This window comes from Centrocercus urophasianus, unplaced genomic scaffold, assembly GCF_019232065.1.
Source record: "Centrocercus urophasianus isolate 14NV4802_14NV808 unplaced genomic scaffold, USGS_Curo_1.0 seq_14, whole genome shotgun sequence".
Taxonomy (NCBI): Eukaryota; Metazoa; Chordata; class Aves; order Galliformes; family Phasianidae; genus Centrocercus; species Centrocercus urophasianus.
In genome coordinates this window covers 43,717,674-43,743,279 of record NW_024884586.1, presented here as the reverse complement: position 1 = coordinate 43,743,279, position 25,606 = coordinate 43,717,674, and the positions used below count along the sequence as shown (strand labels likewise).

At 37.7% G+C, this 25,606-nt stretch overlaps 1 protein-coding gene across 5 annotated transcripts in view; it reads left to right on the top strand.

Moving 5' to 3' along the window:
* PPP1R13B (protein phosphatase 1 regulatory subunit 13B) overlaps positions 1–25,606 on the top strand; it is a 62,201-nt gene that overhangs the window by 5,841 nt on the left and 30,754 nt on the right. For 2 of the 5 annotated variants that reach the window (XM_042814969.1, XM_042814968.1), the window contains exons 1-4: positions 4,785–4,995; positions 14,730–14,877; positions 22,289–22,408; positions 23,850–23,917. In XM_042814969.1, the coding sequence (XP_042670903.1) occupies positions 4,870–4,995; positions 14,730–14,877; positions 22,289–22,408; positions 23,850–23,917 (462 nt within the window). In that variant the 5' untranslated portion in view covers positions 4,785–4,869. Of the gene's footprint in view, positions 1–4,784; positions 4,996–14,729; positions 14,878–22,288; positions 22,409–23,849; positions 23,918–25,606 lie in introns of those variants that run through there. The other 3 variants (XM_042814972.1, XM_042814971.1, XM_042814970.1) reach the window with 2 other exon arrangements.

Genomic DNA, 25,606 nt, shown 5'->3' with positions numbered 1-25,606 from the left:
CTCTCTCTCTCTCTCTCTCTCTCTCTCTCTCTCTCTCTCTCTCTCTCTAAAACAAACAAACAAACAAACAAAAACACAACAGTGTATATCTGTCCTGATTTCTGAGGGTGAGTAACTAGCAATTGTTGAGAGTTAGTGTTATGTGAGAGAAGAGCTGCATTACTGGTATGACAAAAAAAGTAATGCTTGCACTGCTCTCTGGTGTTTAAAGGAGAGAAACAGGGCAGTCTGAGACCAGCAGACCATAGCCATCAAGTACAGTCTTACCTAAATAAAAAGATTTTCTTGAATTTTTCAAGCAGGATTAAGTCTTAGTTTAGGATAACAGGTATGGTTTAGATTGAGGTGATATACCTCAAATGTATGTTTAAGAAAACCAGTTTGTAATCCTCTCCCTTAATACAACTTGTCTAATGTGGTTCAAGGCAATTGCTGCACTTGTTTGTGTTACTTTTCTTCTTTTTCTGGAAGTTTTCCGCTTGGGTTGGGGGTGGGGAGGGGAAGCTTCAGAAGGCATATCTGGATATCTTGCACAATCTCTACAAATGCACTGATCTAAGCCTGACCTCAGTCTATCTCATTTAGCTGTGGAGAGCTGTTTTCAAATATCTGGGTTCCTTCCTTTGGGGAGCTGTGTAAGAAGATGGTATTTGTACATTTCTGTGGTATGATTAATGTCTGTGAAATTCTTCTCAGACTGCTAGGGTTTTGTAGAGGTAACATCTTAGCCAGAGCACGTGCTGTGTGATGGATGTGGTGGTCAGCATCAGAACTACTAACCCTGTTAGACACTTAGCTTTATTAGAAACAGCCAAGCAGCATCCTTATCATTCAGGTTGCTGTTCAGATATTTTGATAGAGAAAGAGGTGAGATTTTCATGCCATGTATCTAAAGACAGTAAATTTTTGGAAGTGTAACAGTTTGGCGTGATTCAACAGGCGAACAAATGGGCTTGCAAGTGGGTTTGTTACTATTCATCCAACTGTTTGGAGTCTGTAGGGGAGATATGGAGGTTTTGAAACAGTGTCTTATAAAAATAAACTGTGAAACGTCTCTGTGTGCAGTTTCATCTCCGCATGAAGCTCTGAATGTCTCATGTCTGATGCTTCATCTCCTCACTTACTGCTTGGTTGTCCCAAGTTATCTAAATTTTGGAAAAAATGAACTGTAAGGAGCATGGTTTTCTGCTAGTCTGTAATGATTGACCTCCTTTACACTTAATCATGTCAGCATCAATGCAGTCATTTCAAAACGATATTGCATGGATTGGTGTCTACTATCCCATGTCACTTAGAAATATTTTCAGTTCTTTCTCTGGCTGGCTTCTTGGAGTACTGATGCTGTTACTGTTTTATCATCACTTACCACCACATCACTAAGACTGATTTGATGAGGAATGTGATGAAGAATCAAAGCTTCACGTGGAAAGAACCGAAGATCTGTTACTTGCAGCCCTTCTCAATTCTGTGCTGTAGCACTTGTGTTAGCTTTCTTTTTTGGATGATGGATAGCAGTAGCATGTACTTCTGTCACACTGGCAGGAGGTAAAGTTGTGAGCTAGGTTTAAGTCAGTTTAATCTCTGAATTATGAACTGCTCTTTTGGACCCCTGAAGTTTGTTGGGGTCAACTTAAATACTGGGTTAACTTAAACCCAGTATTCAAACCCAGTGGTCAACTTAAATTTGGGTTAATTTATATCAGCTAATGTGCTTTTCTCGTTTTTAGCAAAAGATAAATGCTCTGGAATTTTGGTCCTCTTTTCATGTTTAACAACCGTTAGATTTCTAATAGCCTATTTTATATCTTTGTTGTTGATGTTTTTAAGCTACAAAGTCAGTCAGAGAAAGCATTTTAAGCAATGGATGTGTAGGCTACACCCATTACAACTCAAGTAATTTATCAGACACACAAATACTGTGTTGGAAACACTGTATCTTGGTCTTTTCTGACATCTGCCTAACAAGTACTGTCCTCATTTACTGCAGCCTCTTAGGTGCAGTTGTAGCACTCTGGGAAGGAAGGTCCTCTTGAAGCCACCAAGTGCTGTTTGGTTTGTGCTCTCAGAGCTCTGAAGAACTGATAGCAGAAAATTACAAGTAAGCTTGATCTGGAGTGTGCAGGTACTCATCTGTACCCTTTCAGAAGTAGGGGAAAGCTTTTGATCAGCTTTTTCTTACTGTGCTCAAACTGCACAAATATTTTCAAGCACTGAGGTCTCAGCAGCCTCTTTGCTTCCAGTGCTTGAGGATGAGAATGTCCCTGATTGTGTCTGGATTGCTTTATAGCCCTTCTGTTTTCCTTTCCCCACCTTAGCTGGAAACCCAGGTCATCCTGCTTTGTTAAACACTAGATTTTTTTGTGAGAAAAGGTGTCTTCAAACATAGGAGTGAACACCATGATGTGAGTGTTGAGACAGAGGCAAAGTGGAATCAAAGTTATTAAAACAAGTAGGCTTTAAATTGTTAGTGAGATCACGAATGCAATGTTATGTTTTATTCCTTTTGAACTCCTGCTGTTATATATAAAAATAAAGGTGTTTGTCCCTTACTTCAGTGTATTCTTAGCTGCTCATATCCACGGATTGTAATCTATTGCTTTATGCTAAGTAGTTTTCCATTCTGTTTGCTGTAAAAATTGTGTACGTTTTCTGGAATGTCACTTTCATTCTATTTGCTACATCATCCCATGTGTTGTTCAGAGGCCAGGAGTGTCTTTTTGTTAAAATGTTTTAGTAGGGTCACAGCTCATCTTTCACTTTCCTGTTGAGCAGGAACTGAGTGGGTGCACAGTTTTCTGAATAGGAATGTTGTTGAAGACTTTGTCTTCATTTAAAACACTCAAAATCTCTTTGTGCTTTTTGGGCAAAAGAATGTCTCCTTCTTTGTTTAATTTAGGATTTTGAGGCTGATGACATGAGGTAACCCGATATGGTTGTGGTGTCCTTATCACTGTGTCTCTCTCCTAGATTCATCATTACCTGTCTAGAAGTAGCAGTGATGAATCAGTCAGCCAGGAAACTGTGTTGGGTCAGATCCTGAACTTGGAGACACTTAAGAACTGTAGGAGAAAAAGGAAGGAGCTACACCGTGCTTGTATTGCTCTTGTCATTGTTCTGATTTAGCAAGTAACCAGAGGTGTTCTCAATTATTTCAGAAGTTGTGAGTGACAGGACAAAAGAAGAGGAAAGTTCAGTGATGCTTGTTTTCTAGTTCATAGTCTTCTTTGAAAAGGTCCCAATTGCTCACAGTGATGGCAGGTTTTAGATTTGGACCTCCCCATATATGCATGATGTATTTCAGAAGTATTAAGCCGTTCTATTGCAATTACAGCGGTCATAAGTTTTTGGGGTTTTTCTGTTGCCATTCACAAACATCCAGTGCGCAGCAATAGTTGGAGGAGGGGCACAATGTGTAAATACGGGCCCAGCTTTGTCTCTCAAATGTTTACTCATATGATAGTTTGTTTTTCTGGCAGATAAAGATATGATCTGTTTTTGGAGAGCAATCAGTTTAGATTTTTTTCACCCTTTCAAAAGCAAAACAACCCTTTCCTTTTAATGAATATCCTCTAGATTCTCATTTATTTAAAATGTTCTCAGTCCCTCGTAGGTTAATGTTTTGTTGCATTCTGAATGTCTGAAATGCTTCTACTAATTATATTCCTACTATATTAATTATAAAGCTATCTACGTGACACTTGTTTGCTGAGGAGGAAGGAAGGCTGCACAGGATCAGAATGTTTGCATTTCTAACAAAATGCATTAAGGAAGGACAGTGCTGTTTCTGAATGTTGAAGCAAGCTAAATATGGAATCTTACTTGTTTTTTCTTCCTTCTGCTGCTGCTCTAGAGAAGGGTAATGCCACATTTCTGCAGATTGCAAATTGAGCTGAGAATCCATTGCTCTTCCCTTGCTGCAGTCTGAGGTGCTGCTCAGAAAATGTAACATGTCTGCTGGAAGAGAGATGGGTTGTTTAAGTTCCTTTGTGTGTGTGGGTTTTTTTTTTTGTTTTGGTCCCCCCACCCCCCGGGTCACTTGCTTACTCCTTCTATTCATTTTCTCTATTAAGGGAATGGATTGGGCCGAGGAATATGCTTTGCTCATGCAATTGCACAGTAAGAGCTAAGTTGGTGCCATCTTGCTGTCCCCCACTCTGGATCCTGAGCGGTGTTGACAGGAATGATGATAAACACTCCGTGTCCCTTGACATGAAGAGGCAGTCAGAACCACAGTTTACCATTTTGTATTCTCTGCTGCTTGAATTACGTCCAGCAAGAAGAAGGAGTTTGCCAAGAATGGCGCAGTACTTATGCCTAAAAATACTACAGTTTAAGTGTGTAGTGGGTTTTGTTGTTTTCTTTAAGCTGATTGGTCTTCTAAAATCATTTTGCTGATTTAAGGAAATGTACTGTGGAAACGTCTCTGGGAGACTTGGAGAGTTTGAGAGTTGGAATCATTTGCTCTTGGAACTTTTGCTCATCTCATTGCTCTCTGCAGCAGAGAAATCACTTGTCTCTTCTGAGACAGACAGAGCCTTATATGTAAATTTATTTAAGATGAATATTTAATGTTTGTCGTTATGATATTAAACAAAGATGACTATTGCACAATGAGAGGATAGCAGAACTCCCCTACTGCAACCTTGCCTAATTAGGGGAAACTTGATCTCGCCTATCTTGTTCCTGTCACAACTGTGGCCTGTCTTGTTTCTTCGGAACATCTTATCACTGCTCGTCATTGCTGCTTGAATTTGTATGCCAGCAGACCAAAAATACTCCATTTAAGTAGTTTTCACTGTAGCTGTTGCACAGGAACTGTTCTAGGTTTTAGCTCTGCACAATATATTTAATCACTACTGTAACTTTGACATGAAGAATATTTTAAGAATGGTTCTTCAGAATATTATAAAAACATCAAAAGAGAAATCCTGGCTACCGGAAAAGACTGGATGTAACTCTAAAAACTGGACAAGGAACAGAGTTATAAAAAAGAAGGTGGGATTACTTTGCTTTTTGTTATTTGCTGTGAAATTGGGTTTTAGAAGAAATCACAAAGTGCTGAGCACTGATTTCTTCTCATGGGTTAGAGTGTTTGTAAGTGCAATCTTTCCTTGATGGCTTTCTTTTGTGTAACAAATATCTAAGTTTATAAAACTTTACCTAATAATAAGTTCTGTTGGAGTTTGTGGGCAGGGGGAGGAAGGGAACCCTTGCGTGCTTGTTTTTATTTGTTTGATTCAGCCAAAGTGGGTGTCTGACAGCAAAATAGAGCAGCTCTTAATTTTTAAACCTTCCACGCAAATGGAAGAAGAGAAGGTGAGAATTTAAAAGAGTTCATTTCTATTCTGTGCAATTTCTACTCTGGTGATGGAAGGAGAATTCTGCAGACTGCCTGTTGAATCCCAAGGGGTATGTTCTTCTTTCACTTCTTACGTTTTTGCCAAGCCAGATAACGTTACATCACAGATTGAATGGCTGGTATTCCTGCGAGCGATCTGTGAAACAATCAGTATTTTGTTAATGGAAGAAAGCCATGGCAGTTTGTTCTCACTGTGCAATATGGAAAAGAAGAGAGGAGTGCTGCTTCTGATTGTAACTTTATGAATGGCTGTGAGTCTGTAGGTTTCATAGATGTTTTTAAAATGGAAAGTGTTGTTGGGTTGGCCACGAGCTGCCTTTATTAACTGACAGAAGACAAATGTCTTCCCTAAAGATCCTTTCTTTTTTTTTTTCCTCCACTCGGTCAGCTTTGTCTTCTGGTATGGATTTATTTATTTATTAGCAAACTTATTAAATGAAAAAGCACAAATACATAGCTGTTATTTTGTAATTATCTGATGAGATTGATGGGACAGCTGCATAGGAGACAAGCTTTTCTGGAATTCAGTGCTTTTTGGATGACTTTGCAGTAGCTTTTGACAAGGTCAAACACAAGATTGTAGAAACATCAGCACCTCCCTTTCCCTCGCCTTGGCCAAAATGTTTTTAATAATTTGAGAACGCTCCATTCCGTGATACAAATTCTGTGGGACTCTTCTGTTACATGCTGGTTTTTAAGGTGCAAGTGTTCCTTCAACGTGCTTAACTTTGTTCTTCTTGAGCTTTGCCTTGTGTTGTCCTGAGTTGTCTTTTAAAGGAAATTCAAGTGCTGCTAATCTCAAAATGCAGAAATCTTAAATAAGGCTTCTCCCCATACCTCCTACCTCCCAAGAAAGTTAAAGACTCCTTTTTCTTTAACATTTTTTAGCTTTCTTCTGGTTCAAATGGAAAGCTGAGATTCTTTATTAAATAAAATGATCTCTGAATGTGAGTCACCGTGGATTAATTTGGTTTTGTTCCTAATTTATTGTAAGTTCACTAGAGTTTACTGCAAATCTTACAGGAACTGGAGTAATATTGTTCTTTAGTAACATGCTTTGGAAAGCAAAATATTTAACAGTCTTTTTAAATGCATTGTTTCTGTCTCTCCAGCTGAGTAAATGAAATAGGCAGTTAATGTTGTAGGACTGTTGAATCAAGCTGTTCATGCTTCTAATGTATGATGTACGGGTTATCATGACAGATTGGGAAGACTTAGAGCTCTCAACATGAGCGTGGAGTTGAATGAGATGTGGCTGCCGTGCTGCAGGGATTCCTCCCTTCTTTTCCACAGGAGTTTTAGGGCCTCAGTTCGTCCTGCGTTCCGCACTTAACTTTGAACCATTTGATTTGGAGGTAGCTGTGCTGGAGATGTGAAGTACAGTGGAAACATGAGCATCGTGCATTTTTGAGGAGTTCCCATTAAGAAGCCCAAACAATTGTAAACGTGCTGAGATGTAGCAGGCATTTGCTGGTTTCCTAAATGGATGAGCAATTTATTTTTCTTTCTAATCAGAACAAAATTGATGTGCCTGCTGATTTATTTATTTATTTGTTTACCTCCTGGAGCTGTAGATAAATTTCATTGAAATTAGGCAGGCGGTAACAAATGAGCTTTGTCGTACAAAGACATACAGACAAAAAGTATTGTAGAACAGAAATTGAGTATCTTCAGCAAGGCCAGCAGGTATCTTAGAATGTTCTGAAGAAGTCTTGGAGTTTGCTTCTGTTCACCATTGATAGACAGCAAGGACTCATGTTCAGTAGTCCTATTACAAATCAGAGCATAATAATTTAGCAAGGTGAGAGTACTTTCTTTGAACTGTCATGACTTCTGTGAGGGGCTTAGGAAGTCCAGTATCAACTGATGAGCACACAGAGCCTTCCAGGTTTCTGCCTTCTGCTTTTAATAGTGGTGGTTTTACGCACTGAAAGATAGCACGTGGCCTAGAGTGGGATAGTGTGAAATTTCAAAGCCTTGCTCTGGAAAAAATAAAAATCTCTTCATTTGAACTCAGTTAGCTAATGACAAAATGTGCTTGGCAAGAACTTGTTGGCATACCTTAAGTTATCACTGTGCTCTGAAGTCTCTTATGCTGTAACTTGTGCCTTGGCAGTCCTTTTGGGGAATTATTTGCATCAAAGAGCAACAAGATCTCTTGCTGTTCCTCCAGATGTAGCAATTTAGGAATCAAGCCAACAGATAATGATGCAGGGATGTTGAACTCATTCTGTAGCGAGTGCCAAATTACATTTTCCACTATAAAACATCACAAGAGGCATGCTTTATATATTTCTCTAACTTCAGGCTGTGTTCCTTTTAGCTTCCAATGTTAAATATTGCACTTGGACAGATTTCCTTTTAAATTAAATAGTTTTGTTTGCAGTGCAAACTCTTAGCTCTTTAACTTGTCCCTTTCCGGCTATAGCCATTTTCTCTTCTGTAGCCACATGCTTATTGCCCCTCTTTTTAACTAATTTATCAAAATTCCAACTGCTGCTGGATTTCAAAGGAACATTCTGAATCCAAAAGGCAGCATTCCAATGTTGTGACAAACAGCAAACAGCTTCTGCAAAGATAAAGCCTGCAGAGCTGGTGGAGGCTTAGCGCCGTGGCTTCTGATAGAACCAAGTGGGTTCTGAATGTCCTTTGGAGTCCATGGGCTGTTCGTGTGTTTACGCAAGTGAACTTCTAAATTGCTGTTGTTTCACCAGGTTTTGTATTCTGGAAGCCTTCCAGCCAGCTACTACTATACCTTTCATTATAATCCACAGACCTGCCTTGCTTAGTTGGGTGTATTTAAATACTTGATGATGTTGATCTTTCCTTCCTCTAGCCAAACTGCTGGCTTGTTTCTCTGCTGTCCCAGAAGCCTGCCTTATTTGGAATAAGGGGCTTTACATTCTGAATCTGCCCTTGGTTCCGTAGCGTCTTCTCTTTCAGTAACAAAGAGCAAATAAAGAGCAAGCAGGTGTAGGTTTTTGAAATGGTCTAAATCCTGTGGAATGCTGGCTGACAGAGCTTATTTTCTGAAGAGGACAAAAGTAACAGTTGTGAAAGTCCTGAGAGAAAACATCTGTGTGGTTTTGTTTTTTTTTTTTCCCCCTTCTTTAAGCCATTGCATGTGTGTGGGCATGACAGAACTGAGGGAAGATCTCTTAATTCTTTTAATGTATAATGACTGTGTTTCTATAATAGAAATTAAGTCATTTTTTAAAAGCGATCGCAGTGCTTTACCAAAAGAAGGGATTTTATCCTTCATTGCTTAGTTTCTGGCTACAAGTCTTGACTGACAAAACTGTTGTTACCTTCTTGCTACGTTTTCTGTAGTCAGATTGTCTTGTGCAAATGCCTCCAGAGGTGGACGTCAAAGCAGATGTTTTGTCATCACTGAAAGAAAAACAAGCAGGTTGTGAGCCTGTGTAAAAAGGGCCTTTGTGAAGTTAGTTCAAATAAATATGAAACATAAATTTTCAGATTTGATCAAAGTAAAAAATGTATTCCAAGGGAAATATTAGGTTTTTGTTTTTGAGTATTCTTATGAATGCTTACGTTTATCAACAATGAAATGTGTGCATTTAATGCTTCTTAACAGCCTGAAGAAGAATGATCTGATGTTTTTAGCATCAGAGACCTGCTACCAGTGTTGTGACTCTTGCAGGTCATTGGGAAGCAGTTGTCTTCAGATTTAAAAAGAATGCATGAAGAATCATGGTATTGGTTTTGCAAAGTACGCAGTCTGGTGGAAAGCTTTACTCCTTTTTGTATTCCACAAGTCTGTACTGGTTACACTGCTTCTCTGCATTGTACCAATGCAGTCAACAACCATGACTGAGTGCTAAACTTTGGCCTGGACTGTTTGGTGCAGGTAGTTGTGAGGAAATGTATTCAGAAATATGAAATTGTACTTGTTTATTTCTCACCCCGTATACAAGAATGGGGGGAAAGATGTTGAAAAGAAGAAATGATAAATGCATGAGGAATAGAAATGTGCTTGATACTTTTATATGAAATATCACAAATACAATGCAATAAATTCTTCAGGAAATCTACAGTTAAAAAGCGTAGTTTCATTCTAAGCATGCTGGTGAATAACTTGTTTGTTAGACTTGCTTCAAAGATTCCTCCTGAGTACATGGAAGTGGGATGGTTGAATCTTACTGCTTTTCTGAGACTTACATATGCTAACCAACGTTAGAGATTTACTGGGGATTTGTTTGTTCCAAAATGTCACAGTAAGAAAAAATTACTCAAGAATACATCTTTACATAGTCTTAATTAAAACAGTTTTGTGTTTTTAACTTTGTAGTTTGGTTTCTTTCAAAATATAATCGCTTAAAGCTTCCCCTAATCAAGCCTACATTCTGAAAAAGGGACAGTGTATGTATTGCAAGGAAAATTCAATTCAGTCTTGGAGCTTGAAATGTGCAACTAGAATTACTACAGCTTTAACCAATGCAAGACTTATGTAGTGGCATGAATTCCATGCAAGCAAACTTGCATGAAGTAATTGATAACTTGTAACCTTGTAACTTTTTTTCTCTGAACGTTTTTTGTGCAGGGTTGTGGATTACTAGCTTGTCACCAAAGGGACGGTTTTTCACCTCTTAGCACTTTTCTGATAGCTTAAATCAATTTTCAGAGAGCAGGGTATCAGGAGATGTGTGCTTGTACTGAATTATATTAGCCTGGAATGCCACAGCGTACTGCATTATCTGAGTTAGTAAATTAACCTGGGCATAAGGCAATTGAGGGATTTTATGTCCTAGTTCAGGCGGTGGGGTTTAATTCTATTCAAGCATCTGTGTTTTCTATCTGGGGTAATATAGGGATTGTTTGAGCAAGATGTGTTATCTCTGTGAAAATACTTGTCAAAGTGAATCCAAATATATACCTGTTCTTCATAATTTGAGATAGTAGCTGAAGATCAAAAGCATTGGGTTTTGGCTTTATGGGTGGCTGTGGCTGGATGTTATTTCTTTCTTTATTTGTAAGACTGCAGGAAAAGGGGTGAGGAAAGGCTTCTGAATGAAGTTGGAAGTTCTTAACTCTCTAATTCCAAAACTACGTATCAGCTCTAACTTCTTAGTTTTGTGTAGTTCTTATATGGTTTTTTTTCCCCAATAATAAATAATAGCATTAGTGAGAGTTGAACTGATCAGCTGGAGGAGTCTAAATAGGCAAAACGAGTTGCATCTGCCTGATTAGTAGCTTTTTTCAGCTCATTGTAGCTTGTCTATTTTGTAACCAGAATGACAAAGGAAGTTGTTTGTGGAAAAGAGTAAATTTTAGGTGCATATAAGCACAATAAACAGCACAGAAGATAGCCTAGGGACATCTTTCACTACGTGCAGAGCAGAAGCTGATGTAAAGGACCACTTCAGCATCAATTACTTAATATTGAGTGAAAAACGATAGGGAAGGAGACTCCATGTCACAGTGGAAAAGGGAAGTGCAATAAATTGTGCTTAACAGGACAGATACAGAAAGATGGTGTGGTTGAAACCATAGGCTTGAAAAATAGATTTTACTCAGTTTAAGAAAAAAACAAAATCAAAAAAAAAAAAAAAACCACCAGTGAAATTTTGGGAAACTGATAGGTGTGTTTCCAAGTTCTGAGAGCATGAGCTGGATCAGCTGATAGAAAATGCTGTCTGTACCTTATGTGGTGCACAGATGAAATAGAGATGGGTCTGGGACACAAGACTGAGAAAACGATTGGTGTCAGAGATACCTGTATTACAACTTCTAATGTTGGGTCTCTGTTATGATGAGTATGAAATCTAAGGGCTGTGTGCCAGCCATATAGAACTCAAACTGGTAGCCAGGCATTCACAAGAATTAACTGGGGATGGTTACGATTTTGGAGTCATCAGTAAGAAATGAGGTCTAGAAAGATAAAATTGCAGTCTCTATGGAAAATGCTTGCTGAAGCTTGTGGGCAACATTATCCAGCTGTGGAAAGAGAGGAGGTAGGAAGCAAGGATAAAGATCTTGTGAATTTATCCCTCTCTTCTGCTCCTTGAGAAATGGCAGGAGTGATTAAATGTAGCTGCAGAGTGGTATGGGAGATGAAAACTGGAACTGGAGAAATGAAGACAGCAGATGAAGAACGTATGTGTAAATATGTCTCTCTGTTGGGTAAAGATTTCAGCTGAGTAGAAAGTTCTTGGTAAGCTGAGAAAAGTGAGATAACAGGGCAAATTGTGATGTTGGTAGAGTTTACCTGCCATGGAATAGAACTGAACCATGAAGGGTTATACTAGAAGTAGGGAAGAGTAAATAGAAGCAGGAATTGGAAATTGGAATAAAGCCATTGGTTTGGAAGGAGGAGTAGCAGAGGAGAGTAGCAGATAGGTGGCATTTGTATGCTGAGAAGGCAAGTGCAAGACTTTGAAGCTCAGTATATATTCTGTAGAAACAAAATACAGCACAGAAGCACTGCAGTGACATAGTCACAAGTCGTGGGTTGTTGCATCCTGCTGTGTCCACACATTAAGATTTTTGATGGTTGAACTGGATTGCTGATATGATTATGAACTCACATGGGTTTTCACAATTGTTGCCATTTGGAATCTATTTAAAATGAGAAATCAAAGGAATTACCAGTTCTCTGCATTCTGATCCTTGGGTAAGAACGTTTTTTTCATTAAATGAGTTTACATCAGTGGGTGTACTGTGTATTTCACAAGTATGCCTTGCTCATATTCTTCAGCAGCAAATTTCAAGGTTCCATCAGCACTCGTTCCATCAGCACTCCTTTCTATTTTTTCCTTACAAATTACCTTTTATTATTCCATCTCCACCACAACTAGGGAGAGCTATGACTCTGACTTGAAAGTCTAATTAATGTTGTGAGATGTTAATAATTCTCAATATTTTGAGTCTTCCTTTTGTTTCAGGCCATCTGTTTCACAGCACAGTGTTTCAGTTCCCATGGTGTTACTCCGACAACCTGTTAAAAATAAATAAATCCTTACTTTAACAACTTTGCTTGGGAGCAGCATGAGAGCAGCTGGCTACAGAACCTTGCGTCTTTGTTAGCAAGCCACCTTTCCTGGTTGTCTTGCAGATGATACTGAGTGATATCATGCCTTGGAGAAAGCAGAGTACTAGTACTGACATCTAAAATCAATCTTGGATGACAATGTCTGAGGCTAGGAGAAGATTCAAGTTAAGCAGTGTAAAGTTTTGACCAGGCTTTATGGAGTTTTTCATTACAACCACAGTCTTGGACTTCTGGGGTGGATGGTTCAAGAAAGCTGTGGAATTTCCATCATGAAAGGTTCTTCAGAACAGGTTAAACAAGCATCTCTGCAGGATAATTTCAGTGTAGCTGATCCTGCCTGAGGCAAGAGACTAAATCAGATGACCTCTTAAGGTTCCTTGTAAGTTTTATGTTCATATAGGACTCTTTCCTCTTAAATACTAGGTAAAATTCCACTACTGGATTCCGTATCAGATATAAATTCTGTAAAAGGTTCCACATCCACTGAGTTCTGGCTGCCCCGACTCTTTGTGTATGAGGAAAAATAACATTGTGAGCTGTAAACAACAGTTGGTTACAGACATCTTCATTATCTGCTGTTGTATCCTATCTACTGTAGCTCACTTTAATATTACTGTTGAAGAAACTCAAGGGTGAGTGCTAGTATATTTACAGCCCCGGAGGGCTGCTCTTTGCATGGAAATGGAGATAATTTGAAAACTTGAGGATAAGTACAAACTTGGCAGGCTGAGAGGGTGTAGAAATGTGGGCTAAAATAGCCTGAAGGTCTGACGGGGAAACTGAGAAGTGGAAACATCCAAATTCCTTGGAATTTGTCGGGTTTCTGAAATAGTCAGAGTGCTGGGATAGACTGCTTTTGCTCAGTGTGTAGCTGTTAGTAATGCAGACCTCCAGTTTGGTACAGGTAATATATCTTAGAAATGAAAGATCTTACGAATATGTAAGATCTGTGCAAATTGAAACACAACTCTAGTGAAGTGAAGTGCTCATTTAATGAAGAGCTGCTAAATGATTAGGTTTAATCTTTGTAGTTCAATACATGATGCTAAATTTTATTTATTAGAAAGATCTGAGTACTGTTTCTGAAGACAAAGTCAGTAATTTGCTCATATTCTTTAGGGACATCCATTATCAAAGTCATATCTTTGAAATCTTGCTTTATCTGTCTTCCGTTGCTGTAAGTTTACAGAACAGTATTGTGACTTGTTTACTGATTGGAAATTGAGGTGTGAGGGAGAGGAGTTGATGTGATGTTTAAATGTATCTGTTTAAATTTTGAGCAAGAGCTGAAGTTTAGGTATCTCTTTGAGGATTTAGTCTGACATAGAAATAGCTGCTTCCAAATACAACCTTAGCTGGTGCTCAGACCACTCTCTTTCAGGGAAAAAATGAATCTCTTCAGAATCCCTATATTAGGACTTCAGTTTGTTGGATTTTTATTTTCTTACAAGCCCCTCAGCTGTTGAAAACACATTTCCAACCCTTTGCAGTTAATGCCACGAGGGCCTACAAAACAAATCCATTAAGAACATTATATGAGGCAGAGGTCTTTAGCAGGGGAAATGTGTAGAAACATAGAATCACAGAATGTTCTGAGTGGGAAGGGACACACAAGGATCACCGATTCCAAATCCTGGCTCCACACAGGACCACTCAAAGCTCAGTCCCTATGGCTGAGAGTGTATTCCAAATGATTCTTGAACTCCAGCAGCTCAGGGCTGTGCCCACTGCCCTGGGAAAATCTCATGTAGCAAATGAATGTATTATTAATGATCATGTCATAATACATGTGAAGCAAGGGGGTAAGCTGATAAGTGCAGTTTTTTGAGTGCTTGATGTTGCAGCAGGACACATCTACTGAGATGAAGAAGGATAGGAATAGCTCTGGATGTGTTTGTGTGCACATTTATTTAAGAAGAAAGGAATTTGAATAGAAATTTATTTCAACTTAGGGTAGTATTATCTCTTAGAACTAGGCTTTTCCCTTCCAGAGTTCTTTCTACTTTTTCTTCTTTCTGTTTTCTTTGACGTCAAGTCATCTGGAATATTTTTAAGGTGGCAGCTTTCCAATTGGAATTTCTGACAGCAGTGACTAGAGGGAAAGTTGTCCTTTGTTATAGATTTGAATGAAGAAAGCAAGCTTAGTACTTCTGCTATGAGGTTGCACATATCTGATCAACACAGCCAGCTTGGGGTGGGAGCACCTCTGATTTCTCAGTGGTTTTAGCTCTGGCAGGTAACTAAGCAGCTGCAGCTCTTCACAAAATGTGACTTTCTGTCCCTGTGTTTGATTTTGCTTTGTTCTACCCATATTCTAGTCATGATTTTGAATATTCTGCTCTTTTTTTTTTTTTCTTTCAGATGATATTAACTGTGTTTCTGAGTAACAACGAGCAGATTTTGACGGAAGTTCCAATTACACCAGAAACAACCTGTCGCGATGTAGTGGAGTTCTGCAAGGAGCCTGGAGAAGGAAGTTGCCACCTGGCTGAAGTATGGCGTGGAAATGGTAAGCAAAATGTATGGTGGAAATTGATTTAAATTCATATGACAATTATTAAAACAAAACAAAAAATAACCAAAACACTGTTTTGAATGTCAGTGATTCCTAATTGTACTTTGCCTTTTTTTTTTCTAGCAAACTTTTGTGTAAAGCATGGTGTTCAGTGTCTGTGGAGATGAATGCAATTATTTTTGATGCTTTTTCTTCGTTTCCTCCCTTAGCATGAACTAATTGGCATGACAGTAACTGTGACAAATTGATAAAATGTGTGTCTAAAATGTTAGTCTTCTGTATTTAAGATTTTCAAGTTATATAAAGTATTCAGTATCTGCCTCAGTATAAATAAAAATGAATAAATAAAGATGGGTGTATTTTCACTTCTAGGTGTCATTTATTTCAGATAGACATACAGCATCTTAGGGATGGAGTAGAATTTGGTTAACAGTTTGGAATGCTAGTGGTCTGCTCATACAATAGGTGGGTGCAAATTATTCCCAGTCCTGCTTCCTCACTGCACACAAACACTACCTGAAATCTAAGAATGCTTTTAACAGAATATTAGAATCATACAGTCTGTGGATTTTTCTTCCTGCATCTTAAATAACAAAAGTTCTGCAGATAGAATTGCACCAGAATAAGATGTAGATCTCTGAATTTCTCATGAATATGTACCATCAAACACTTCACAATTTCTCTTGGAGAAAGTAGCAGTCTGTCATCTTTTTGTGCTGCAATTTTTATTTTACAGAATGAGGGGATGATCCTCTTCAAGTGTATTATGGACTCTGCTTCTAGAGGAGTTTGAGCAGTTAAGTGTAGTGCAAGCTTCCAGGTTATAGTATACCAACATATGGGTAGGATCAGTGGATGAGTGAAGATAATACGTTCTCATCCCGCAGTTACTAAGGTCACTCCTATTTAAATTAATATTTGTCATCAGGTTTTCTATGAAGACTGTTAGGGTCATAACTTGAGATAGGATTCTTCATATTTTTTTATAGAAGGGTTGTATTTCTTCAGGGGCTGTTTATTCATTTTGTAAAGCAGACAAGTTTATTGCATTATTCAGATGCCTGTGGAGCTTTTAAGCATTAGCAATCTAGAATAGTTTCCTACTGGGGTATCTTTTCATTTCCTAACTGTTCTATGGCTTTATAAGGAGAAAAGGGTGCTCAAAAATTTTCCTAATTGGATGGGAATTTGAAGAGTGTAGGCCAGAGTAAGCAGGGGAGAGGCTGAATATGCCTGCAGTTTTAGGAATACAAAATGACTTAATATAGAAAACTCTTTAAGGATAAAGCTTATGGCGTTGTTAAAAAAAATTTTCCAGTTTAGAAGTTTAGATTATGAGGGGGTCTATAAATGCCAAGTGCATCATATAAATTTATGAAATGGATCTGCACGCTTTTTAAAGAAAAACTGCACTTACCTAACCCTAATATTTTGCAATTGCTGGCCTGTGAAAGTGTAACATACATGGTATCATTTGTCCTTCTGCTTTTACAATGCTTTGAGGATGTACTTAAAAATCTGAAGAATGTTCTCAGCTAGCAGCAAAAGAAACTCTAGCCTGTGATCCACATCTTAGGACTTGTATGCCTTGTAACCCCAGCAAATGAAAGCACAAACTTTCTCTAATGCCTTCTAGAATTGAGAAAATACTTCATTTGTGGGAATAACACACAGTTTCCCAAAATGTCAGCTAACTGATGTTAGAAGTTTGTATAAAGTGAGAAATAAAGTATATCCAGGGAAAGGTGGAAGAAATAAAACTAGATTTTGGTGTCTGGCCTGTGAATTATGTGTCTTGGATCCTGTTAACAGCTAGATCTCTGTCAACTATATAGTGAATAGAATATGGAGGTAACTGCTTTTGGCCAGTTATTACCTGCTTGATAGAGCATTGTAGCATCCCCAGTTCTCTGAAACAAGCTTAGAAGCAGAATGCTTCCCAACACTTCCACCTGTTGAATGGGAATATCAAACTTCAAACTGTGCTTGTGGCTCAGCAATCACAGATCTGTCTTACTCAAGATGATTAGTGTATGGATTATATTTCACTGAAAATGTGGAACAAAATGACTAGAAAAGGAGAAGAATTGGGGCAGAAATAAGAAAACAAACTGAAAAACCTCCAAACCTTTCTGGAACTCTCAGGCAGACCTATACCATCATTAAAATGATTTTCTGCACACTGTTTCTGAAGTCTGTCTGACAGGAATCTTGTGATATGCGTTTTGTTTCTGTTTCTTAGTTGTAGGATATTATAAAATCTGTGAGCTGGTGGCCTCAACTTCTTACCTCAAAGTTTAAGGGTATATAAGTTTATCAGTGAAACAAATTGAAATCTCTTTTTAACAGAGCATAGGAATGGTAATTTTCTGTCAGCTGCTCCTTGGAGCTAAATTAAACTTTTACCATTGCAGTTTTTAAAAATAACTTTGCCTGGAGCAGAGATCTGCTGCAGAAAACATGAGTCAAAACAGTTACAACAGCGAACAACCCAAACCATGGTTCATAGTGGGAAGTGTGAAATAATTTGCAATGAAACTGCTCTGCCAGTAGATGAGTATTTTTTGTCTCCATAATAATTACGCTGTCTCAGACACCTCAGCCCTTATCCTCGAGAGATTTGCAGATGTTATTTCAGAAGTTATTTTGAAAAGTGATATTAAAAACAAAATTTAATTCTCAAAGTTGGGGTTTGGATAAAAACACTGACTTTTGATACGTTATAAATAACCCACATTGTTCAGGTGACAGATCACATCTCTGTCCCTTTTGTAAGGCAGATCTGTCACAACTGTCCTTTTGCAAATGTGATTACCTCCTGTGTTCTACAGATCATCTCTTAGGTTATCTATTTAAATAAAACACATCTATTTGAATTCTAAGCAATTGAGGTTGTAGAACCTCAATTACTTTTAGTACCTTAATTTTGGTATTAAAAAAAAATATTGTGCCCAGAGGCTTGTTTTCTAAAATGTGTCAATCTAACAAAATCATCAGTCTTAATCTTTTCCATATGCGTGTCCAAATAAATAACTCAGAAATACTTCATTTTACTTACTTTTAGAGAGGGAGGAAAGAGAGGAATTATTTGTCTTCCAGTAAGATGTTATTGAAATCCTTGCAAATTTGGCATCAACGATGATTTGAGATTGCTAGTTTAGAAAAGGGTTGCAATAGCTTAGTTGTTGCTAAATTTCCTTATTTGAATGTTAGGCTTTTTTCTGTTTTCTTTTGCTTGATAAAGAAACAGTTGAGGATCTTCCCAAGAGTTGTAAAATTGATACTGTCTGTATTACAGTTAAGAAGCTGATTCTCCTCAGAGTTGCGTGGCACGAGGGTTTGGACAAAATGTATTTGGTTTCAGTATTTTGTTCTCTGTTCCCCCTCTTTTCCAATTTCTTGAAATGATTAATTGTTGAAGAACACAACAGAGTTTATGCCTGATGTATCAGTGAATTTAAGTAGCACCCTGTGCTTTTTCAGATTGAAGCTTCCTCTCTCGGATTCCTCATGCTATGACAGGGGGAAAAAAAATGCAGAATGTTCTTCCTCATTCCCCAGCAATTGCAAATGGTGATGGGTATGGATGTCACAAGACAGGTATCATGCCTGAAACCTGTAGTACGTTTCAAAAGAGAATGGGTTTCAACCTTTTACATCCACCCATTGCTCAATTATCTGCTTCATTTACATCTGGAATGTCCTTCAGCAATTGGTAATGTTAGTCTTCCTGAACTTAGTTGTAAGAGGCTACTGACTGTATAAGAAATAGAAGTACCCTTGTAGTAAACAACTGCAAACCTGAGCTGGTAAAGACGCTTTGTGTTCTTGCAGTGAACTCCTGGCTAGGTAGAAAGTTCAATACTCAAGTTAGCATTTCAGAATTTTTGCCTAACTCCCATTTTAAGACAGGTTTTGCCGTGATGCATATATGTGTAGGTGATCATTTCTCACTTATCTTTTCCTATCAAGAAATATTTATTATTAAGATATACTATTACTATTTATTGCTCCTCTATACTCATTCCGCTATTTTACCTTCTTTTTTTCTTCTTGTATTTTTAAGTTACTGATGAATATACTTAAAGCCATGATAACTGGGAAACATTTAACTGCAGTGCTTTTTCATTGTTGATTAACAGGTATTCCTAGAAATGTTCCATTGTGCTAACCTAACTTGCAGCAAATATAAGATCATGTTTCCTCCTGCAGTTTTACAGATTAAATCATGTTTTGTGTCAAACATTAACAACCCTTTCCTCTTCCTGTTTCTTTTCCAAGTACCTTTTGTCTACCTAAGTTGCCCAGAATTATCACTACATCATTTTCTTTGCTTCAGTAATGATGCTCTCAATGCTGCTTTCTCTAACTTATGGCTGCATATTCATTCCAAGTTGTTTTGGTGGAAGTACTGAAAAAGTAGTAGAAAATGTATTTCCCTTTTCTCTGCGGGGTCATGTGTGAAAATTACTACTGATTCTTAAAGATGCATTATGTCAATAGGACCTTTTATTTTGAATAGTTCCTAGGATCGGGGCCTTGTAATGGGACACCAGCTTAACCAGCAGTGATGCTGCAGCCACTCCTCACCACTCCAGAATTAGCCCAACCCTGTTCAGACATCTGGTTTCTTGGTACCTGTTATCAAGCTTCAGTTCTTACTAGGTTTAACTAACAATCATTTTACTTGGAAAAAAATTGTAATGCTTCAGACCTTCTGTGTCCTCTGAACTAAACTCTTTAGGTATTTTGCTCATTGTGATCTTCAGTTTCTTGTTCCAATTTTAGTGGATCTGCTTCAGAGCACTTGAAATCTTACCTCCCTCTAGGAGTTGAAAAACCTGAAAATCGCGTTTCTAAAATTCTTTTTCAAGAACTAGTTGTAGTAAGCCACTGGCCTTATCCCTGTGTGCACAGACTGTATTGACAGTGCTTCTTGGAATCCACTTGAGTAAGGGTCAAGAAAAGGAAAAGAAAAGCATCGGTATTTTTTAATCCTGTGTGTTACTTTTTGTTATTTTTGGTCTTTTTTTTTTATTGTTTTTTAGGCAAGATGGTAAGGACTAAACCTTACCTTAGTTAGCATGTGGTTTAAATGGCCCTTCCCCGCTAAAAGTGTATTTGCTGCTGAACTTTTGTTCCCATAATGGATGTAATCTATATTTCAGGGTCTGTGTGGAGCTGCCACAGGTGCCGATCTTGGTGGTAGTTGTGTTTCAGGAGACCTTTGAAGGCTGAAATATAGCCGGGTCCCTTGTGAACAGTAGCTGAGTCCTAAGTGGTAAATGACCTCTGTTCCGGGAGCTGGGCTCCATTGCCCTGAGACAGTAGGAAGGGAGTCAGGTTCAGATCCCTGAATCCAGAGCACAGTGTAAGAAGAGTATAAAACTATTAGAGGATGTCTAATAGAGTGCTACAAAGTTTGTGAAGGTTCTAGAGGGCAACACATAAGAGAATTGGCTGTGATCCCTGGGTTTGCTCAGCCCAGAGCAGAGGGGGCTGAGGCACAGCCTCATGGCATCTGCAGCTCCTCACAGGGAGTGAAGGGGCCGAGCTCTGCTCTCTGTGGCAGTGACAGGACCTGAGGGAACAGTGTGAAGCTGTGTGAGGGGAGAGTCAGGGAGGGGGGTTGTGGAGGTGGGGGTTAGGGAAAGGATCTGCCCCAGAGGATGGCGGGCATGGAAAAGCCTGCCCAAGGCTTTTTTTATGGCCCTGAGCTGCTGGAGTTCATGCACTGTTTGGACAACTGCATGGACTTGATCCTAACCGGTCCCTTCCAACCTCAGACTTTCCTGTTTGTTATGCTGCATCCTCAAGCATATACTGCTTGCTGGAATTGAAAAGAGGGTACAGGTCCATATGGGCAAGTGGTCATTCAACTGAGATAACTTCCCATGCTTCAGTGCTTGCTGTGATCAGTATCCTTTTATCTGTATCCTTGGTTGTTCTCAAAAGACTTTGAAAATAAAGAGAAAAAAGCATACAGAGAACCTTTTTTATTTTACTTTTTTTCATTCAGGAGGTGCTCCTTAGGATGTGCTGATTCATATATTGAGAGGTGGATATAAAGGAATATGAAGACATTGATGAGATCAAGCTATTTGACATGACAGATTTTGACAATACAGTTACTGTAACAAATATATTGTAATTCAAGTGATCCAAATGTGTTGTCTTGATACTCCTCGGAACTTAGTTGTAATACATAAAGATGTATATATATTTACATAGTTCATAACACATATAAATATAGGTAAATTTCATTATTAAAAGGTACATGGATTGTCTTTTTTTTCTGCCTTCCTTCCTCCCAAGCTTTCTAGAAGATACCATATTTTTTAATCAATTTGTCATCTTGTATCAAACAGGTTAAATATGGAACAGATAGATTGTTAGCAGTGTTTTGACTGGTAGGAAATGCTGTGGTTTGAGTTTTAGAGGCAGAGGAGGTTTTGCATTTAATGATGAAGAATGCAAACCATCTTCTGGTTTCCATCCAAGTCTGGTTTTCTGTAGCAAATGTTGATTTGACTGCTTAGAGCTGTACGTAAGAAAATGAATTAAATCTTTTCTGCTGTCACTGTATTCTGATTGGAAGAGATCTCCTAATATTTTGCTTAATGTTAGGAAGCTTTAAAAGGGAGGTTTTTCTTACCCTTAATAAAAGCATAAAAATAAATGCAAGTATATTTAAACACAATGAAGTGTTTGCTTTTGAAATATGTATTCATTCTGAAATGCTAAATAACCACTTAGCAATGATAGATTTGATCAATTTGGAAGAAGTAGCTATAATATGAAAATACTTTGCATTTCTTCTGTGGAAAACAAAGAAACTTAGTGCTGTACAAATCTTAATGTTTATTTGTTCAAATATTTGCCTGAAATTCCATATACACAAGAAGCTAATGTCCAGTCTTGAATAATGGAGTGGAGGCACCTGCTCAGGTTCTTATGAGGCAAAATGTCAATATATTGATGTGGTTTTTAGACTGAGTGGAAACCCTTAGATTCTGACTGAATTAATTATGTTAGTAATAGAAAAAAATATCCATCTGCTGAAGGAGAGCAAAGGTGCAAAGATCAGCTCTGTGAAAAAAGCTTTTGATGAGGAATTCCTGACATGATTAAACTAGAGTTTGTAAACACTGGTATTTGGTATGGTTTTGCAAACTGGTTGTGTACAGCTGTAAACAGTGACCTGTGTTACAGTAAGAAGGCTAGTTTTTAACTCAATGCAACTGTTTTCTGTTGGTGTACTCTTGTTTCTTGGGCTTTGCATATCAGTAAGCACACTGAATGGATTTAACTACTAGAAAAATGAAATTCTTATTTTTAATGAGAGTTCTATAAAGCTTTGTCTGATTTAAAATAGTTGTGATGGGTTTTTTAATTTTGTTTTTAGAACGTCCCATTCCCTTTGATCACATGATGTATGACCACCTACAGAAATGGGGTCCCCGGAGGGAAGAGGTGAAATTTTTTCTTCGGCACGAGGAGTCACCAGCTGAAAGTAATGAACAGGGTAAGTACACTTATCTTGCAGTGCTGTCACCTAAACATTTAAAATGTCTTCTGAAGTGAGTTCAATTATCAGTTCTTTCAGTAAATTTCAGTAGATATATGCAACACAACTTCCTTGTATCAAAGTCATTTTGAACATTCCTCAGTGTCATGTTTATTCATGTTCTCAAATTCCCTTCTCTAGAATAATTGCTACCAATCTGTTGAGCAATTCTTTTGTAGTAAGAATGGTTTCTGTTATGCTTAGTAGTTATGTAAAAATTTGGTGCATGAGAGGCTTAATACACGTTTGCTTTATGAGAAGATTCTTCCTTTCAGCTGCCCCCAGAGAAAAGATTCAGTGAACTACTTGGCATCCCTCAGAAACTAGAATCTGTTTTACAGACATCATTGAGAGAGGTCTCACAAGCTTTACTTTCTCTGTACTTCATGTATATATATATATATATAATATATATATATATATATATATACCTATATATATATATATAGGTAGTAATAATTGATATCTTGAAATATTTCTAGTCTGTTGTACAAAAAAAGTCTTTGTATAAAACCATGTTAGATGAGGGGCTTTATTTAAAGACTGGAATCAAAAGAAAAAATCTCATTTTTCTGATCCAGCTGGTATAAGAATTTAGAGGCTGTATGTTATATTATTTATTGCTCTCAGACCGGCTTGAGGATAGGAATAAAATCTCAAAATAAAATGTGTATTTGCATGCTCAGATTATCCTTACTCACTAAACTAACCTGACTACTGACAGTTGAATTTCAAGTTTGTCTGAGACCTTATTGCTTTGAACTGAGTTTTCTTTTGATATCCATGTGGCTACTGTTTGCTTAGAATGCCAGAAGTAGCAAGTCCAATAATATAATATATAATATATAACAATATAATTCAATAAGAGATGTATGCATATATTTGTTAGATATTTTTGTGAAACATTCAGTTATCATCTGGATAATTTGGCTTTAAACAACGTTATATCAGAAGCCACATTGTCACATACAAGGAAAATGTCCCTTCTGAACAATGCAAATAAAACATTTTAATTAATCATAGACTTTTCGATCAATTTGCAGAATAAAGTTGTTTTTAAGGCATTGGAGAAGCTTCCTCTGACACAGTCATATATAGTACATTTAGTTGGAGCTACTTCTTTTTGTGAACATAGAAGAGTGAAACTACAGTAGTCATGCTCAATACATTCTCTTTCATATTATCATTGCCAAAACACAAGTGGGCCTACTTGTCTGTACTGTTAACAGAGGAAGTCCGTGAGGTAAATGTTTTACCTTTTCAGATACTACGTGCAAAGAATAACCTAACAGGATAGGTAAAAGCTGTATGTACAAATTTTTAAAAGTATGGATTCGAGAATGAAAGCCATTTGTGTTGAAAACTCAGCTTTGCAGTATGTGTGATACTTCACTTTTAGGTGGACGACAAACCCAGAACCAAAGAAATGGAATAAGTATACCTGTGGAGAAGCGTACAGAGAATGGGGTATGTAACAAATCATAAAGGTTTTCGTTCAGTTTCACTCACATATTGAATGTTTTAAGAAGTATTGGTTTGCAAGATCTGTTATGGTGGGAACTAGTGGAAAATGTATAGATCTTTTTCTATTTTGATTTCATGAATAGCTGTCAAACTTCTATCTAAAAAGGAATTCACTTCTGTAACATGAGAAGTCTTTAGAATCTTATGAACTGCTGCTTTTTATCACCTGCCTTTCTCTGTCTTATTTGTTTGAGGAAACAGTCAGCTCTATTACACTTGTGTACTACTATTCCCTGTCCAGGTACCTTGCCCCTCACTCCCTGCTTTCTTTAATCACTAATATTGAGTTTGTGACTCAGCCGCTTATGTTAAAATGTGAAAAAGTGTTCGTGGATTGGGATGTTTTCAGATGCCTACAGGAGGTAAAAACCTGCAATGCAACTTCCTTGTACTAGTTTAAGCGCAGGTTCTGGGTTTTTGTTGTTGTTTAGATAAAGTATTACTAAGTTGCTAATTTTAAGTAGCCTACGCTATGCGCGATACATCATTTTTATAGCTGTCAGTGAAACCTGGCTTGACCATCGTCTCTTTTACAAGAAACATGTAGCGTATCTCTTTCAAAATTACCATGTCTTAAAAACCTTATGCTCCGTAGTTGGATGGAATTCCCTTTACTTTGTTCTGTCCCTTCTCACCTTCAATTCTAGTAAAAACTCAACACGATGTAATCTGTCCTTGTTCACTTAGAGCTGTGCTGCTCCTTTTTCTGAGGCACTATAGTTACAGCTGACTGTTCTGTAACATTTTTAAATTTCAAGAGGAGTTGAGCTCACAAATTACTACTTCTTTATCATTATGGAACGCTGTTGATTTCAAAATATACATAGGGCTCTTTCTCTTTGTTTAAAAACAAAACATTGGGTTTTTCAAGTTGAAATGTCTGAAAAATAAACCCAAACCCTAAAATTCAGAAAACTGTTGTGCAAGTTAAGTGATTCTGTGTTTGTATACTCCCTGATAATTGGCATCTGAAATTCACATAAACAGCTAAATATGCTGAAAAGTTGTGAGATATTTTTTGTCCATTCAGCTGTTTAGTCAGGTTTCAGCTCTTAGCAGCTGGTTTTCTATGGCATTTGGGCCTATTGGAAGGAATTTTTTTTTCCCCCCTCCTGCATGGATCTGTTTATTCTATTTCCATTGTCATACTGCCAGTGTAGTGATATCTTGGGAGTACAGTGTCCTAGGGGAACATAACTCGTTCGTGACCTCCTCATTCCCCATAGCCCATTTACTTCAACTGAGATACAATACATTCTGGAAATTAGGACTGCCATGAGCAGTACGCCTTCTAATCTGACTTCTGGCAATACTGAATGTTATGAGAGCATCACTTTGTCTAATTTGATTTGCTGTTTATGTTATAGGTACTGGTAGCGTGATAAACGCCTGTTTATTTTATAGGTACTGGCAATGTGATAAATGCTGCTACCTGTGTGCCATTCAGTATATACTAAAAAAGCACAACATTTGGCCATAAAAGTAAAATTTACTGGGGAACCGATCGCTTTAAAATAGACTTTTAGCAAGTTCCTGAAATTACTAAAAGACAAGAAGGACCTGAAGGGATTACGTTAATACAAGTTGTGGGTTTTATGCCCAAAGTGGTACAATTTAGGATTTGAAAGTTAC